The sequence below is a fragment of the Mastigoproctus giganteus genome, chromosome 1 (assembly GCF_048544385.1).
Source record: "Mastigoproctus giganteus isolate SK-2022 chromosome 1, ASM4854438v1, whole genome shotgun sequence".
In the NCBI taxonomy this organism is placed as follows: domain Eukaryota; kingdom Metazoa; phylum Arthropoda; class Arachnida; order Uropygi; family Thelyphonidae; genus Mastigoproctus; species Mastigoproctus giganteus.
Window position 1 is genome coordinate 22738861 of NC_143575.1, and position 17650 is coordinate 22756510.

At 34.7% G+C, this 17650-nt stretch overlaps 1 protein-coding gene across 3 annotated transcripts in view; it reads left to right on the top strand.

Annotated features, from left to right (window-relative positions):
* Window positions 1-17650, top strand: part of Elys (AT hook containing transcription factor 1 homolog) — a 315674-nt gene that overhangs the window by 64264 nt on the left and 233760 nt on the right. For all 3 annotated transcript variants that reach the window (XM_090371873.1, XM_090371882.1, XM_090371891.1), the window contains exon 10: window positions 16668-16809. In XM_090371873.1, coding sequence (XP_090227999.1) covers window positions 16668-16809 — 142 coding nt within the window. The remainder of the gene's footprint in view (window positions 1-16667; window positions 16810-17650) is intronic.

Genomic DNA, 17650 nt, shown 5'->3' on the forward strand with positions numbered 1-17650 from the left:
CAGAATTACACACACAATTACATTTTGTCCAATTTGTGACATTTTTACAGTATAGTTCTCTGTACCTTTCAAGAAAGGTTCTTAGTTTGTGTGCATTTAATGTCATTGTTACTCACATGAATAAACAAGACCCCATTACCTCTCCTTGAAACTTTATTACCGATTATTTAGGTTATCAGTTAGTTACACCAACTAGACATATTCTGGTTTGATTCATAATAACTGCACAATCATACACCAACCGTTATTAAAAATATAAATAGTGTTATGTTATATTAAAATAATGATGTAAATAAATGAAATAAATAGAATGATATAATTCCACCGGATAAAACTGATAAAAAAGGTAACTGTCTGTACAATAAAATATGAAATTTTAAACTGCAAAGAATTATTTACAATAAAACAATGTAGATAAAACACAGGATGATAAAAGCGCTAAAACACTGTAGCATTCAGAGGCATTTGCCTCCTTTTTTAACAGTGAGGTTTATCTTACGGCACATCCTTAAATATCAGCAGGCTCACGGTTCTCAGCACATGTTTCTACAGGAGCATGGGCAGTATTCTCCTCATGTGCACTGGAACTGGAAATGGCTTCGGAGCATGCCAGGCGTAACTGCTCGTCCCGTCCAAGAACCACCGCCTAGAAGAGGGGATGAATGTGGATTCCCCTGTCTCTATTAATGGTATTGCTCTCAGAGGGACAAATCCACTAGCTCTCGAGCCATTTGTGGTCCCAAAATCTATGTGCCCGGTCAACGACAACAGCTTCGTCTGGGGAGATTTGATGGTGCTCCTCCCAAAAATGTTCTGCCACAGCAGACTTCCCATAATCCGCGGTCTTTATCACGTTCATATGCTCCCCCAGACGATCTTTGAACTGACGTTTCCTTTCACCAACATAACATTCCCCACAATCTGGGCACTTGATCTCATACACGACCCCACTTGTAAATTCCCTTGGTATGGTGGGGTCCTTGACCTGTGACACAACTGTGTGCAACCTCCGCCCTGGAAGCGGCACACAGCCTGTCTGGCAATCGTGCAATACCTGAGCTGTACGCTCAGTTAGGCCCGGATAGTAGGGAATGTATGCGGTGGCAACTGGTGTAAATGGTTCTCTTCGTCCATGCTCTGCTTCTTGGATATATTTATCTATTTAAAAGCGCCTCTGTGGGCAGGAGCAGCAGTGCGTAGCACACGCTTATTGAATAGACCGGGGTTCGAGCCCGTGAGCCACCAAATACGGAGGGTGCGGAAAGGTCAGGGAATGACCACCCCAAATCCCCGGAGCAATATGGCCTTAGTTGCTAATGCTCCTAAAAACCAAATAACAACATATTTATCTATGATCTTCTGGTGGGTTAAAGATCGTCTGGGGGAGCATATGAACGTGATAAAGACTGCGGATTATGGGAAGTCTGCTGTGGCAGAACATTTTTGGGAGGAGCACCATCAAATTTCCCCAGACGAAGCTGTTATCATTGACCAAACACAGATTTTGGGACGGCAAATGGCTCAAGAGCTTACGGATTTGTTCCTCTGAAAGCAATACCATTAATAGAGATAGGAGAATCTGCATTCATCCCCTCTTTGAGGCGGTGGTTCTTGGACGGGATGAGCGGTTCCACCTGGCACGCTCCCGAGCCATTTCCGGTTCCAGTGCACATGAGGAGAATACTGCCCATGCTCCTGTAGAAACATGTGTTGAGAACCGTGAGCCTGCTGATATTTAAGGATGTGCCGTACGATAAACCTCACTGTTAAAAAAGGAGGCAAATGCCTCTGAATGCTATGGTGTTTTAGCGCTTTTATCATCCTGTGTTTTATCTACATTGTTTTATTGTAAATAATTCTTTGCAGTTTAAAATTTCATAATTTATTGTACAGACAGTTACCTTTTTATCAGTTTTATCCGGTAAAATTATATCATTCTATTTATTTAATTTATTTACATCATTATTTTAATATAACATAACACTATTTATATTTTTAATAACGGTTGGTGTATGATTGTGCAGTTATTATGAATATGAATATTCCCAACCCCAGAGGCCTATGTGATCTGGTTTGATTTTACCTATCTTCATTGCAAAATCTATTCCCAGTTTCTCTGCTAATTTGAATCCTTAATAAGACTATCTCCTGTTGAACCAAAACATTCTGCTCGTGAAAATTCATATTTGAGGCCCAAATCTGGAGTAGCTCCACTATCGTATCACTAGGCCCTTGAAGTACTCAGTAGGTGCCTCCGTAGCCTGGTGGGAAGGAGCAGCAGTGCGTAGCACACGCTTCTTGATTAGACCGGGGTTCGAGCCCATCACCACCAAATACGGAGGATGCGGAAAGGTCAGGGAATGACCACCGCATATCCCGGAGCAATATGGCCTTAGTTGCTAATGCTCCTTAGTTGCTAAAACCAAATAACAAACGAGTCCCTAGTTTTATCCTGCTCCAGGCTGACAACCCACTTTCTCAGTAACCCAGTGTAGTCTTGGGTAGGTCAGTTTCAGAAAATCAGAAAATGTCTTATTGGATGATTTTTCTGATAGCAGGCTCTATGAAATGAGTTTTTCAGTTTCTTGGAAGTTTGTAAATAAATGCTAAGCATTAATTTGATCTAATTTTGACTTGATCCCAACATTAGATTGAAATTATTCTCAAAAAGCAAATTAGAATTTAAAAAAAAATTCATAAAAAATCTTAAAAAACATCATTATTAAGTGTTTCTTTAATTCAGTAGCAGTAATATTCTCTACATCTATATTTTTATGACTACTTTGGTTTCATCAATTTAGAACTGAATTTCAGAGAATTTTCTTCCATTTTGGAATTTGCAAATTCAAATTGGACAACTGAAGCTAGCAGGTGTGATCTTCGCCTTCTCCTCTGTTTTCAAAGCTATTTTTTGTTGCCATCTATTGCAGACTGTGGTTATAATTACTTACAAATGTAGATAAGTGGTGGAAGCACCTACTGGACGATTTTAAGTCAATTCATACATAAACAGTCACATTATAATAACTGAAAATGTAAATATATGTGTTACAGTCTACAGAAGTTCAAGTTTAATGTCAACAAATATCTTCTTTCATCTTCTCAACCTCCAACCCAAGCACGGTACTAAGTACTATAGGTTCTAATATCTCTCGTGTTTGGAGTTTTCATTAAAAAAAAAAAATATATATATATAAATGTTAATGTAGGCATGTACTCCTCAAAGGGTTAATGAATCAAGTTTTAATTTAAGATCATTATACTCTCTGCAAATAGTACACAGAAATTATTCATATAAATGATTATACTATGATTACCTGCAAGAGCAACTTTTAAATACATCTGTCCAAGCAATAATGTGCTGATTCATAAGGGAATCACTAGCAATATTTCTGGTGTGAATCATGATGATTTGTGCACTGGTATTAAGATAATTATAACTAAGAAATATTCAAAATTAAATCTATCCAAGTATTACAGAAATCAGATTTGCAAAGTATTCAGAAATTGAATATGCAAAATTTACTTGTATCAGTTATTACTTAAAATGTGGCTAAATACTGTATTAAATAAAATTTAATAAAGTATTCAATAAAATTAAATACTTTAATTTAATATTATAAAACACTGTAAAATACACTATACACCATAAAATTTAAATTTAGAGTATTTTCACACTCTAAATAAAATTTTATAGTGTATGATATTTAATAAAAACCAGCCTCACTATTGCACATTACGACCCTCACTGAGATTATTCAATCACGCTGCACAACTATTTATTTATTATTTGGGTATTACCTCTACAATTTGAAGTATTATTTAATTTATATAAATTCTTAGATGTAAGTATAAGTAAATGTAATTTTCAATCTTAGGTAAAAATTCTAGCTTATCAACAATTCGTGATTGTATGAAATCAAGCAACTACTGAACCTAATCTAAGCCTGGCTACAATTTCAGAACCCTTGCAAATGCCAAATTTTATTTTACGGTCAGTCAATAAACTTCTAACTTACAGTATTAAAAATGTTTAAATGCAGAATTTTTGAATATTAAATTATATAAATTATATAAAATTAAATTATATAATTTAATATATTTATTTATTAGATAGGTATTGTGAATGGATTTTATTAATCGTTTGTTAGGCTATTCTTATTTATTTAGGATTGTTTTCTTGCGTAAATTAAGAATGCACAGGAATGCAGATTTTGGATCCCACACCCCCCTAAAGTTTAGAGCATGTAAGATCATCAAGAATCTTTAGAATGAAAATTAGTGTTGTAACAAAAACAAAAAGTTGTGAAAGTTGAGAGAGAATGAAAATTTTGAGTGTAGACTAAATAACATGAAATATGGAACACGTTAGTAATTTTGTGTATCTTGGAACAGGCTTTAATGAATATGGAAGATTAGACTTCAAACTAAGCAGTAGAATAAGTAAAGCAAGAAGTGTAGGAAGCCAATTAAAACAAATTCATTTAGAATTAAAGAGAAATTATCCAAATTACAAAATTCGCTGTTTATAAGTTTTAAGGCCTGTTTCAACCTGTAGAGCAGAAAGCTGGATAAGAAATAAAGGAATTAATCAAAATTTTGAATCTTTAGAAATGAAAGTTTTTAAAAGAAAAACCAATGGAACTAACAGATAGAAGCAATGGCAGATCCATATTATAAATAAGAATATATGTAAAAATCTTCCAGTAAAAAATTTTCATCTGGTAAGTGAAGAAAACTCAAGATTGTATTGGGCATGTAGGAACAATGGGAGGGGAGACAATTAATTAAATAGATATTTGAAGCAAAAATTATATAAGAAATTTTAAAATTGAATCAAAATAAATAGCAATAGGTTTAGAAGCAGTCCAAAGGAGAGGGGGGTGAATTGATGGTGTTATGCAATTATTAGATAATTATAGGAAAGTAAGGCTTTTTCTGGCTAGGCTAAGAATCTAAGAGGAAATGAGAAACCATGGAGGTAAATAATGAATAGATAGTCTGGAAGGTCTGATTTGCTTTCACAGTGACGTGCAGTCACTATATATGCAGCAACCTAACCCTATGAGTTTTCTCTAATCTTATATTGGAGAGCCTATGGAACAAAATGTACATCAACAAATAATATAGTTCCATTAAAATTTTGTAACATATTGATTCAAAATTCTCTTTTTAATACAATTTTAATCAAAAATTAATTACACAAGTTTAATTGAAAATTAATTATATACTATAAATATTGGGCATGAATACATTTGTAAATGTCTTATCCATATTTATAGCTTTCCCATGTAATTAGTTATTACCCAATCAGCTATCAGTTTCCACGCTAGTTATAGTCAGTCAACTGGTTTTTGAAAGCATGTGGTTGGCCAGCCTTTAAGAAGTTCTGCTAAGGTTATCATCTTGAATTTATTCTGCAAGTTAAACGAAAAACATCCAGATAAGTCACATAATGAGATATTCGCTTTGGCTCCAGAATTAACTGGTATTTTGGATTGTGCTATTAAGAAGATGAAGTCTGAACTTCATCAGTATGAATCATTCTTAATGCCTGGAAAGAATGAACATCCAACAATTTTTTTCTTCCAGAATGAAATTCCCACATCAAAAAAAGCTGATGATGGTTATAGATGAGGATGACAAGTTTCTGAAAACAGTCAGACCTCTCTGTAATGAACTTCCATAAAGCGAATTTTTTTTATTTCCCCTTGGTCATTACATTGAAAATATTTTCCGTATAATGAAAAAACATTCCCACATAACAAACTCATTTTGACAGACCTGGGTACACATTGTTCGCACCTCTTGCCTCTAGGCAGTTGAGCTGATGCTGTAGAAAGCACAAATTAAGAGCTTAACCACTCCACAATTTAGTGGTACCCATATACAACCACCTCTACTGTACCAAGAAGTCATGCTGGTCAACTGCTATCTATGTGTCCACAGACATTGGCAGAAGATTAAGGCATATTCCCGACACGGACATTGGCTCTGGTCAACCTGTTTTCTACTGTAAGGAGCACCCTATTAGAGAATTTGGAGAGAGTGATTTTCCTTTATCCCAGAAATTCATCTACTGTTAGGCAGAAATGAGTCATCTACACTTTCACTAAATTTCACCTGTCTCTGTTTATATGGTAGGTACAAGTGGCCCCTAAATCAGTTTTGTTTTATCTGCTGTGCAAGGAACCTTCCAATGTCTAAGAGGAAATCCTTGAATATATTGGAAGTGCTTAATAGTGTAGATCAGGGCATTAAAAAAAAGTCACCGCTTTAAAATTTGGTATCCCTGCCAGTAGTGTCAACCATTCTGAAAAACCATGTTTTGATTCTCAAACTGTTTGAGGAAACAGGACTCGGTCAGAAGCATGCAAAATTATGCCTGTATGAAGATGTAGATGAAACCGTTTTTAAGTGGGTAAAGTTGATTCGAAACCAAAAAATGTTGATATCAGGGCCATTAATAAAAGAAAAGGCTATGGAGTACGCCTCTTTTCTGGCATATAAAACATTCCAGGCCAGTTCTGGTTGGCTGGACAAATTTGAAAAAGTGCTTACTCGAAAAAGTTATTTCTGGTGAAAGTGGAGTTGTAATTGAAGACTGTACCCATTGGAAAGAACTACGAGCCCAAAGACATTTAACTTTGATAGATCGGGTCTATTTTTTAGATGTTTTGCCAAACACAACACTGACTTTTAAAGGTGGTAAATGTTTAGGTGCTAAAAATAGTAAGGAGAGAATTACAATCTTGGTTGGTGCAAATATGGCTGGTAATGAAAAACTGAAGCTTTTGGTAATAGGCAAAAGTAAACAACCCCGATGTTTCAAAGGAGTAAGTCGTTAGAGTAGGACTACAACAAAAAATCTTGGATGACAAGTGAAATTTTTGAACAGTGGATTTTAAATTTTGATAGAAAGATGATAAAAGATGATGGAAACCAACCAACCTATAGATTCTGTTATAGATTTGCGGATATGCATATCAGAGTTGGTGAAAGTGTGGAGTCAAGATGTGACAGAAACAATGGTTAAGAATTGTTTCGCTAAAACGCCAATTAACAGCGATGAGAGGCATGAACTACTGCAAGATACATATTGAACAATCTTGGGAAGAACTCCAAGCAAGAGGTTTGATCAGTGGAGGAATTATTTTTGATGAATTCTTAGGAGTTGATAATAATCATAGTAGCTGGATATCTGAGTGACTATTTTGGAGAGTATTCAAAGAAATAGTGACAATATCGACGACAAGTTGGATGAAAATGATGACAACGAAGGCAACGAGAGTAATATTAAACATAAAAATGAAACGTTCACAGCATTTGTAACTTTTCGCCGAGGCCTTCAGTGTGAAGGAAATATATTTGAGCGAACATTTTTATATTTGAGCAAATGCGAACATTTTTATGAACGATGTACAGTAAAAAACCCGGTGTACAACAAAAAATAACCAAAATTTTATGAAATAATTCTTAAGTGTACTAATATAATGTGTGCATCGTGTAAATAGTCATTTCTTAATATCCATATATTAATAAATTAATTGTTTTAAAATGATAGAAAATTTATTCATTCCCACTTATTTTTGATTTATTTTCCATCTTTTACTATTTTTCTGAATGTTAAATTACAGTATTTTTCATTGTTAAAAAGATTATTTCTTTATAACGAAATTTCTGTTTAACAAATTTTTTCTAGTGAACGATCAGTTTTGTTATATAGAGGTCCGACTGTATTTGTGAATGTACAGTATGAAATATAATAAAAGATTTGGGATTCGAAATTTGTAAACACAAATTTGATCTCGATCAAGACAATACAGTGGCGTCCACACAACCACGTCTATTGGTTCGAAAGCTCCTTCTTGGAAAAGCTCAAAGCTAATAATTACACATGCTGATAGTTGTAAAGGGTGTGTGTCTTCAATGCATGTCATATTTTTTGAGCCAAAAGATCTGTAGGTGATTACTATGGAAAATGACTGGCCCACATTATGAAGATTGGTTTGTTAACAAATATTGAGCCAAATAGCATTATTGTTTTAGATAATAGTGTTTGAATGGAAAATATCCTAATGACATCTACCAAAAAATCAGACATTCAAACCTGGCTAACAGAAAAATGTATTCCATGGAATTCCGATATGTTAAAGATTGAATTATTCTCTTGTTTTTGATATTTGCAACAGATATGATTCATATATTATTGATTACATAGTCCTTCAGCAAGGATATAAAGCTCTTCGTTTGTCTCCATACCATTGCAAGTGAAAATCACACTTTCAAGGTCGAAGTAGAATAGCTTACCACAGAAGGAATAAATCATGTCATGGCTGCACAGTGTAGGCACCTCCGTAGCCAGGTGGGAAGGAGCAGCAGTGCGTAGCACACGCTTCTTGATTAGACCGGGGTTCGAACCCGTCACCACCAAATACGGAGGATGCAGAAAGGTCAGGGAATGACCACCGCATATCCCGGAGCAATATGGCCTTAGTTGCTAATGCTCCTAAAAACCAAATAACAAACAACAACAACAAGCTGCACAGTGTAAACTATATCCAGCATGTAATAAAAGAGGAAAATTATGTGGGAATTATACAGGTTGGCAGAGGGTGCCATTGAACTCTTAGAAATTTCTATTGAAGAATCCAACACTTCTGATTACAGAAATGATAACCTTAGTGGAATTGCACCTTTATGAATGTTAAAACTACTCTTTTAAGAGCCAAAAAATAAAAAGGAAAAATATTTTTCTGAGCAAAATAGTATTATATATAAAGTGAAATAACAGTTGACAAACCTAACATACCACACATTTTTGTTACATTTCACTTAAATTAAAATATATCTGATTTAAATAAAGCATCCAATGAATATTGTCGAAAAAAACTGATGCACTTTCTGGTGGCTGGCTGCATCATGAGCGAAGGCAGAGTGATACTTTCATTGTTGGCATGATGCAGTTTCTGTGATATGGCTACTGCCATGGACTCTCCGGTATATGGTTAGGTTTGCCACACAAGTTTAGTTATAACAGATTTGGATGATGATAACTCATCAAAATGGATTTCAGGCTGCAATTTAAGTAAAAAAGAATGTGTAAAAGAAATGTGATAGAAAAAAAAAAAAGGAAAGAAATGTGTAAAATTAAAAAAAAATTGTTTTCTACTTGCAAATACAGTTTTGAAAGATGTCCTTCTGAGATATTTCTAAATGATATTTTTCTATCTGGCTATTGTTTTATATACAAAAAATGTAACTAGCAATGTTTTAAATTCTTTTTATCTGATATTTAAAAATCCTAATCTCTTTTTTTAATAAAAATACCTGTAAAGTAATAATTATTTTCAAATAATGTTTTTATTATTTTTTTATTAAATAGCTTTTTGTTATGTTTCTCAGAGGAAAATTTCTGAGGAAAATAAGTTTTTCTTTTGAAACTTGTTTTTGGGAAACCATTTTCATTCTAAAGATTCTTGAAAATCTTACAAGCTCTAATTCTTAAAAAAATCAAATGCTGCATTCTTGTGTATCTTTTGCACAAAGAAATAATCTTTATAAGTAACAATTATTCAGATAGATGATTAATAAAATTCTTCCACTGTAGTGAAAAAATTTATTTTAAAACAAAATTTTAAATATTTGTTTTCTGCTGAAGTTTTATTCAAAAACATGAGTACAAAGACTAAAACAAAATTAAAAAAAAAAAAAAAAAAACCACTTGAAAGCCGTATGTTTACCTCTTCTTATTTAACCAAAGAAAAGTCTCTATAAGTATTAATAATTCTTAATGAGTAAACATCATTAGATATAATTTAAAAACAGACAGTTGGAAATATACACTGAGTTGGCTTTGCATTAGTAACATCCCCTTGTATAAGAATGGATTGGTCTGTGATGCCGGTGAAGGTTCAATTTTGGAAAAGGCTGATATAAGATTGCAGTTCACTCACATGGCAATCAGTTTTTAAGTGTTTGCAAGGAAGAATGGGTTTGTGGCATTGAGTTCTTTCCAGCTTTGAATATGGAATGATCATATGGGCAAGATGCGACAATATATGGCAATAGATAAAATGATTAAGTGCTCCTGTTTTGTGGCACCTCAAGTCTACCCTGACTGGTTCAACAGCAGTTGAACAACTAGCCAAAGATGACACAGGGGACAGCCACGTGTGGATTCCCATGGTGAGCATCACATCTCATCGCATAACACATCACAGTGGCCCAGCTAAACCACCCAGTACAATGTAGGAATAGCAAGACCACTATCCACATGGACTATGCAAAGGCTACTGGCTCATATAGGCTATGACTGTCAACAGCCATCACAGGTACCCTTGCTCACAGCAAGATAGAAAAAATTGCACCTTGCATAGGCATGTCATCACCAACACTGGACCACTGACTTATAGAAATCTGTTTCCTGGTCTGATGAATCTTGTTTCCAACCCTATCTTGCTATTGCGCATATTTGCATTTAGAGAAAGCAACAAGGCCACGGCACCTGGATGTACTGTTAGTGTTCGGCAGTCTGGAGACGATGGTGTTATGGTTTTGGGACTGTTTTAATGGCATGCCATAGTCCCTGTTAATCAATGGCTTAATGATAAGAACATTTACCTTTCTATCGTTGCTGACCAAATACATGTCTTCATGATTACAATGTATCCAGACAACTCTGGAATCTATCAATAAGACATGCTGCTAACTGGTTTCAGGAATGTGACAATGAATTCTCCATCTTCCCATGGCTGCCCAATTCACCCAATCTCAATCCAGTTGAGCATATTTGGGACCTACGGGAAAAGGACATTCGATGCTATGACCATCTACCTAACAATGTTCAGGCATCACTGGACACATTGTGCAATGCTTTGATAGCACCACTGCCACAGGACACCTGAAACACCTTGTAGAGTCCATGCCAAGACACATATAGACATATAGGCTGTATTATGGGAAAAAGGTGGCCCATGAGGTATTAGGTAAGTTTTGCTAATGTAAAGAAAACTCAGTATAAATACACTGTCATCATCGCTTCTTGTTGATAAATCAGTTAGATTTCAAATTATTTTTAAATGGATTTTTCTTTTCATATCTGCATTACAGAAGTTTTGAGATGTGGTTTGATCAAAAAGTTTGGTTAATGAGCATATAATTCTTAAAGAAATAGTTAAAAGGTTATGAGCAGGGCTTGCAACAGCATCTTTTGAAGTTGTTCACAATTTTAACTTATGTGCCAGTCTAGCAGAAATGTTTGTATTTCTCTTCTATACTGAAAGTTTTGAAATTTGGCAATTTTGACCAACAGAAACATTTCTGTCATGCTTCACTCCTTTGTTCACCTGATTTGGCACCATGCAACTTTAGACCAGTGTTTCTCAACCTTTTTTTAATTATTGCCCCCTAAAGAGCTTTTTAGACAATTTTTTTCCCTAATCACCCTGCATGAAATTTTAAACAAGAAAATACTTTATACTTATTCTTTTTATTCAATGATCCCTGAGCCTGATGCTTCTTAGCTAAAAGTTCAGGGTTCGGTATGAGGTTAGTAAGTTCAATTCTAATGTCTCCTCTTGAACTTATATCAATTCTGTTTCTTTCTTTCGTTAATATTTTATTTACTGAACTAAAACCAATCTCAACCATATGAGATATTGGTAAACAAAGAAGTACTTTGGCCTTTTCAGACACACATTGTTGGATAAAGTATTTAAGTTGTTTTTGATCCACTTCACCTTTTTTGAATTTATATTTGCATTCTTCATTACATTTTAATTCAGTGAGTTCTTGAATTTCTTCACTAGCAGACCCGAAATTGCATCCAATTGGATCTAACATCCATGGCTTCACTTCAAAGGAAAATAAATCTGAAAATCTAATTTTTATTTCACCTTTTAAAGAATGCAAATGATCTGAATAATTCTTAAGATCATTCTTGGTGAGAGATTCATTGATTTCAGCTAACTCTTCTTGCATACCATGAAATTGTTTTCTCATTAAATTGCTTTCAAATATTTCCAGTTTTTCAGTGAAGGCTTTTAATACATGTGTGCAGTCTATCACTGTAATTTCCCTTGAAGTTATACTTCATTAAGTTTTGAAGTTTTTGAAAAATCCAGGCTGTATAGTATAGGTTGTTTTTGTGTTTGCTGATTTCCTTTGCTAAATCTGTCTCCTTCGCTTTCTAAAAAACTAATTATCGTATCAAAAAGGTTTACAAATCTTGTTATAGACAGTTTACTTTAGAAAGCCATCTCACTTCTGTATGTAAAAGAAGCTTCACATACTGTTCTTCATTATCAACGCAAAATTTTCTGAAAAGGCAATCATGTTTGCTATGTGACTTTATTTTATCGATGGTTTTAATAACTATACTGAGAAATTGATAAAGAACTCGACTAATATTTTTTGCAACCAGATGATGTTGGTGCACAATGAATTGAGTATTTTGCATCTACATTCACACGTGAGGAATTATTACAATTTGAAAATGGAAGAAGGTTATCAAATTGTAGCAGTGTACTTAATGATTTTGTAATAACCGAGAGCAAAGTGGAGGAGAAATTGTTGAAGTTAAACATAAGAAAGGCACCTGGGGTGGATGGGATCTATCCAGTTATTTTAAAGGAGGCGGCAAAGCAACTAAGCAAACCCTTAGCCATAATTATGAGAGCATCCTTGGACTCAGGGGAGGTTCCCACGGACTGGAGATGTGCAAATGTGTCCCCCCAATTCACAAAGGTGGATCGAAGGGTGACACGAGTAATTACAGACCAGTTAGTTTAACTTCTGTTCCGGGTAAAATAATGGAGTCGCTGTTTAAAGATGCATTGCAGGATCATCTAGACAAGACTGCAGCAATAATTCAAACACAGCATGGGTTTGTTAAGGGAAAGTCTTGTCTGACAAATTTGATTGGTTATTATGATGTGGTCACAAAGGAACTGGATGCAAAAAATAATTTTGATATCATATACTTGGATTTCAGGAAAGCTTTTGACACTGTTGTGCATGGAAGACTACTGTACAAATTGGAGCAGAATGGTATTAAGGGTAAGTTGCTACAATGGATAAAAGGATGGTTAAGTGGGAGAAGACAGAGGGTGGTAATCAATGGGTGCTGCTCTTCTTGGACTAATGTTATTAGTGGAGTCCCACAGGGTTTGGTGTTGGGTCCACTGTTGTTTTGTGTATTTATCAATGATATTGATGAAGGTATATCAGGCTTAATGTCGAAGTTTGCAGATGACACAAAGGTTGGCAGAGTTGTTAATGACAGTAATGGCAGTGTGCTACTGCAACAGGATCTAGATAATTTGGGCAGATGGGCTAAGAAGTGGCAACTGAAGTTCAACCTTGACAAATGCAAAGTACTGCATATGGGTCGAAGTAACCCCAGAGAAACGTACCAACTGTGTGGTACTACACTTAAGGTGGTAGAAAATGAAAAAGACCTGGGAGTAATTGTGCAGTCAGATATGAAGTTTTCTGAGCAGTGCAGACAGGCTGCTAGGGCGGGTCATGGGGTTTTGTCAATGATATATAGGAATTTTGCTAGCAGGGAAAAGGAGGTGATTGTCCCTCTGTATAAGGCAATGGTCAGGCCACGGCGTGAGTACTGCGTACAGGTCTGGAGGCCTCATTTTAGGAAGGATGTAGATTTGCTTGAGCGTGTACAGAGAAGAGCAAAATGATTGGTGAGGGGAATGAAGGGATTCTCATACCAAGAGAGGCTTAAGTTCTGCAAATTGCAGTGGCTGGAGACTAGGCACCTGCGCAGTGATCTGATTGAGGTCTATAAGGCCTTGAATGGGTTGAGCATGCTGAATTCTGATGGGATCCTTCCACTTGTTCAGATTACCAACCTACGGGGACATAAGTTCAAATTAAGAAAGGACAGATGTAGAATAGATGTGCGGAAATTTGCCTTTAGCCAGCGGGTGGTTAATTGCTGGAACAGACTTCCATCTGTCGTTGTAGAGGTTGATAGATTGAATAAATTTAAGGAGGAACTGGACAGGCATTTGGAGGGAATGGTGTGATTTTTTTTTTTTTTTTTTGGCTGATGCTGCATAAGCTCCTACACTTGCTTTCTTGCATCATGTGCCACTACTACTACAATGCAGTGTATTGAAAGAGCTTCAGGACATACTTCCTTTATGTAGCCATAAAATCTTTGTCTTCCAATCACGGAGGTAGCACCATCAGTGGCCCAGGATACCAACTTTTCCAATGGCAGTGTTCTCCTCAAGACTTATTAAATAGGCGCACTGCCCGGTGAATTTAACTGACCGCTCAGCTAAAATTTAAGCGACTCTCACAGTACCGTATGGTACTGATCTCGATCGATATTAATTCGAACATACTATGTGATTGAGGTCAATGTGACAGGAGCATTGATGTTAAATTATTCAATTAATTTTTGCTCTGGATCACTTAAGTCACATTTATAAATAACAGAAAATTTTATAATATTGCGAAGTATTACACTTCCCCACCTGGCTACTTCATAATGGCGCCTGGCTGGCAACATTTTCTGGGGAGAACACTGCAATGGTACTTGTTTTTCATCAACAGTTGGTTTCTATAAATTTTACGGCACCTCCGTAGCCAGGTGGGCAGGAGCGGCAGTGCGTAGCACGCACTTCTTGATTAGACCGGGGTTCGAGCCCGTGACCACCAAATACGGAGGATGTGGAAAGGTCAGGGAATGACCAGCGCATATCCTCAGAGCAATATGGCTTTAGTTGCTAATGCTCCTAAAAACCAAATAACAACAACTATAAATTTTACGAACAACATAACATCTCTTCTTGACAATTTACAATCATCATTGAAATAATGAACGCATGCTATTAGAAGGATCTTATTGTCAGTAACTGTGGATTCATCAATCTGAATAGAAAATTTTCTCACTTTAGTTTGTTAATTAGCTGCTCTTAAATGTTAACTGACATCGATTAGTCTTCGAATTGAATTGTTGCTCAATGGTAATGCATTTAAAATACTGGAAAGATTTTGATGCATCACTGTTGAAATTACAGTCTCTAATGCTGGTCGTATAACAGTCTCAGCAACTGTATGAGCTCTACCAGTTTTTGCAATGATTTCTGCAATTTTATAAGATACGATCATTCCATCATCATTTGTGTGTCTTCTTAAATAAGGAAGTAAGTGTTATGTTGCCCAAAATTCTGTTTTAAGTTTTTTCATAAAGTTGGTAAATATATTCAATATATTTACAAACTTTATCAGTATGTTTCCTTTTTAAGTGATCTAAAAGTCTTGATGGTTTCATAGCTTCATTTGAAAAAGAACTATTACACATACGACACATAGGCTGCCTTGAGTCGAATGGGCTTTCAATAAAACCACAGGCTAGATAGATATTCATTCAGTTACTATCAACACTTTTTATTTTCAGCACTTGACATGATTGATGATGGGTTAAATAATTACAAAGAATTAAATAATGAACTATAAACTATTTTTATTTAACTCTCATAGCCTGTGTCACTTACAAAAGCACTGTGGATCAAAAATAAACAACTTTCACAAGGAAACAAAAATTCAATACTAATTGTAGCTTAGAACATTGAAACAATGTTTCAGTCTATTGTTTCTATGTTCTATGTCACTTAGAACATAGAAACAATAGACTGAAACATTTCCTCATCCTATCCATGCCTCATATATTGACCATTGAAACAAAAGAATAAATAAATAAACCACGCCCACCATGCCGCCGCCAGGGTTGCAGCTGTTGGAAAGGTGCAAATGCCAAGGATTGTGGAGACATTACCTCTGTAAGCACTTAGGCATTTAATGTCTATGAAAAGCAAAGGTGGTTGAATTAAATCACGCCCACCATCTTCCTATTATTAAAATTTCTCACTCACTCCTAATATAATATACCTATATGTTAAAAATCATTTGTCTCAGGGAGAAAGAAAACCCGATGAGAGAAATTAAATAGTAAAAAATAAGATGTCGTTGGGTAGTGAGGGCTTTAGAGGGCCACAAACCCTCTTTTATTTTAATACCCATGATTTTTTCTCAACAGCGATATCATCCTCGTTGAGATTCCCTGCTTTTAGACTATTCCAAAATTAAAATAGGATATGAGAAGAAAATGATTTTTGAGTCATTCAATCAAACACGAGACATTACATTGGCTGAAAGCATTCACAGAAGAAGGCTTCAAAAATGTTTTGATTAGCAGCAGGTTCAGTGGAACAAGTGTGTGGTTGCTAAAGGAGATTATATCGAAGAATATTAACAGCTTAAACATAGTTTTTGAACAAATGTTGTATATCATTCCATATTCCATGATTTACTATCAGAAGGCATAGGCTCAAGATAAACAGAATAAATAATGATATATATCTTATTGAATATATCCAAATTAACATTATCTATGCTGACATTGTTTAAGAAGACATACCTGTTGGAAAAAAAAAAAAAAAAAAAAAAAAAGACATTCTTTCTCTTGATAAGAAAAGAGTAGTAATCCTTACAGAGAACAGCTATCTAAACAAACAGTATTTTTGAAATGTTGTTGCCCTTGAATCAAAGACAACAATTCATTATTTTAAGTATTTCTGAAATTAATTAATTAATTGCAGTTTTTTCCATTAATTTTTTTTAATTTTATTTTTAAGAATGGAATAACTACCATGATCTTAGTATATGTGTCCTAGCTTGGGAAGCCTGGCAAAGTCCAAATGATATAGCATCTTTTTCCTATGTTGCACTCTTTGATATAAATCAGTGGTATAAAGTTCAAATGCCATGTTCAGTTGGGTAAGTACAAAATTAGGAATTTCCTATTTTTGTTATCAAATAATTTTGATATAAATAATATAAATGGTGATATTATGTGTGTTTGTTTGGTATGCCTACATTCCACACATTTTCAATGCTGCTAGCTAAAGTAAATAATATAATCTTTAATAAATGATATAGCATTTGTTAAAAATAAGAAAAATTTCTTATCTAGCAGTGCAACACACCATATTGCTGATATGGTGATTGTTGTTTTCTTCTCCTGAAAAAAAACCCACTTGGTAAGAAGTGAGCAGCAATCCTTGCTGAGAATGGTTATCTAAACAAACAGGTTTTTTGAGGCACCCTTGCCCTTAAATCAAAGACAATTCATTGTTTTAAGTGGATGATGAATGCTTAACTGTTCTAGCTAAGAATATATAATGAATGCTTAACCATTTGAGTTACACACACCTGAAACACTTGGTTTCAAAGTAACAACCTGTTATAATAACTGATAACATTTATAGTAATAAAGTATTGGGTCATATTCATCGTCATTTAAAAATAATCCTTTCATAGACTTTAGTATATTAATTTTTACAATGCAATTTGAACTGGTTACAAAAAATGTACAGAAGACTTATCTCAGTTTGTTGACACTACGTTATTTCTTTTAAACTGTTAAACTGTTAGCTTAATGGTGGCCACCAGAGTTAAAATTAAAACCATCATTATACATCTGGAATGAATAATAAGTGAGTTTAAACATTGAACTATTTTTGTTTTGACTCTTTCATTTTCAAAATATAACATTAAAGGAAGTTGATGCAAGTGACTCAAGTCTTTCAATATGACACTTAAAATATTGTTTCTTTTA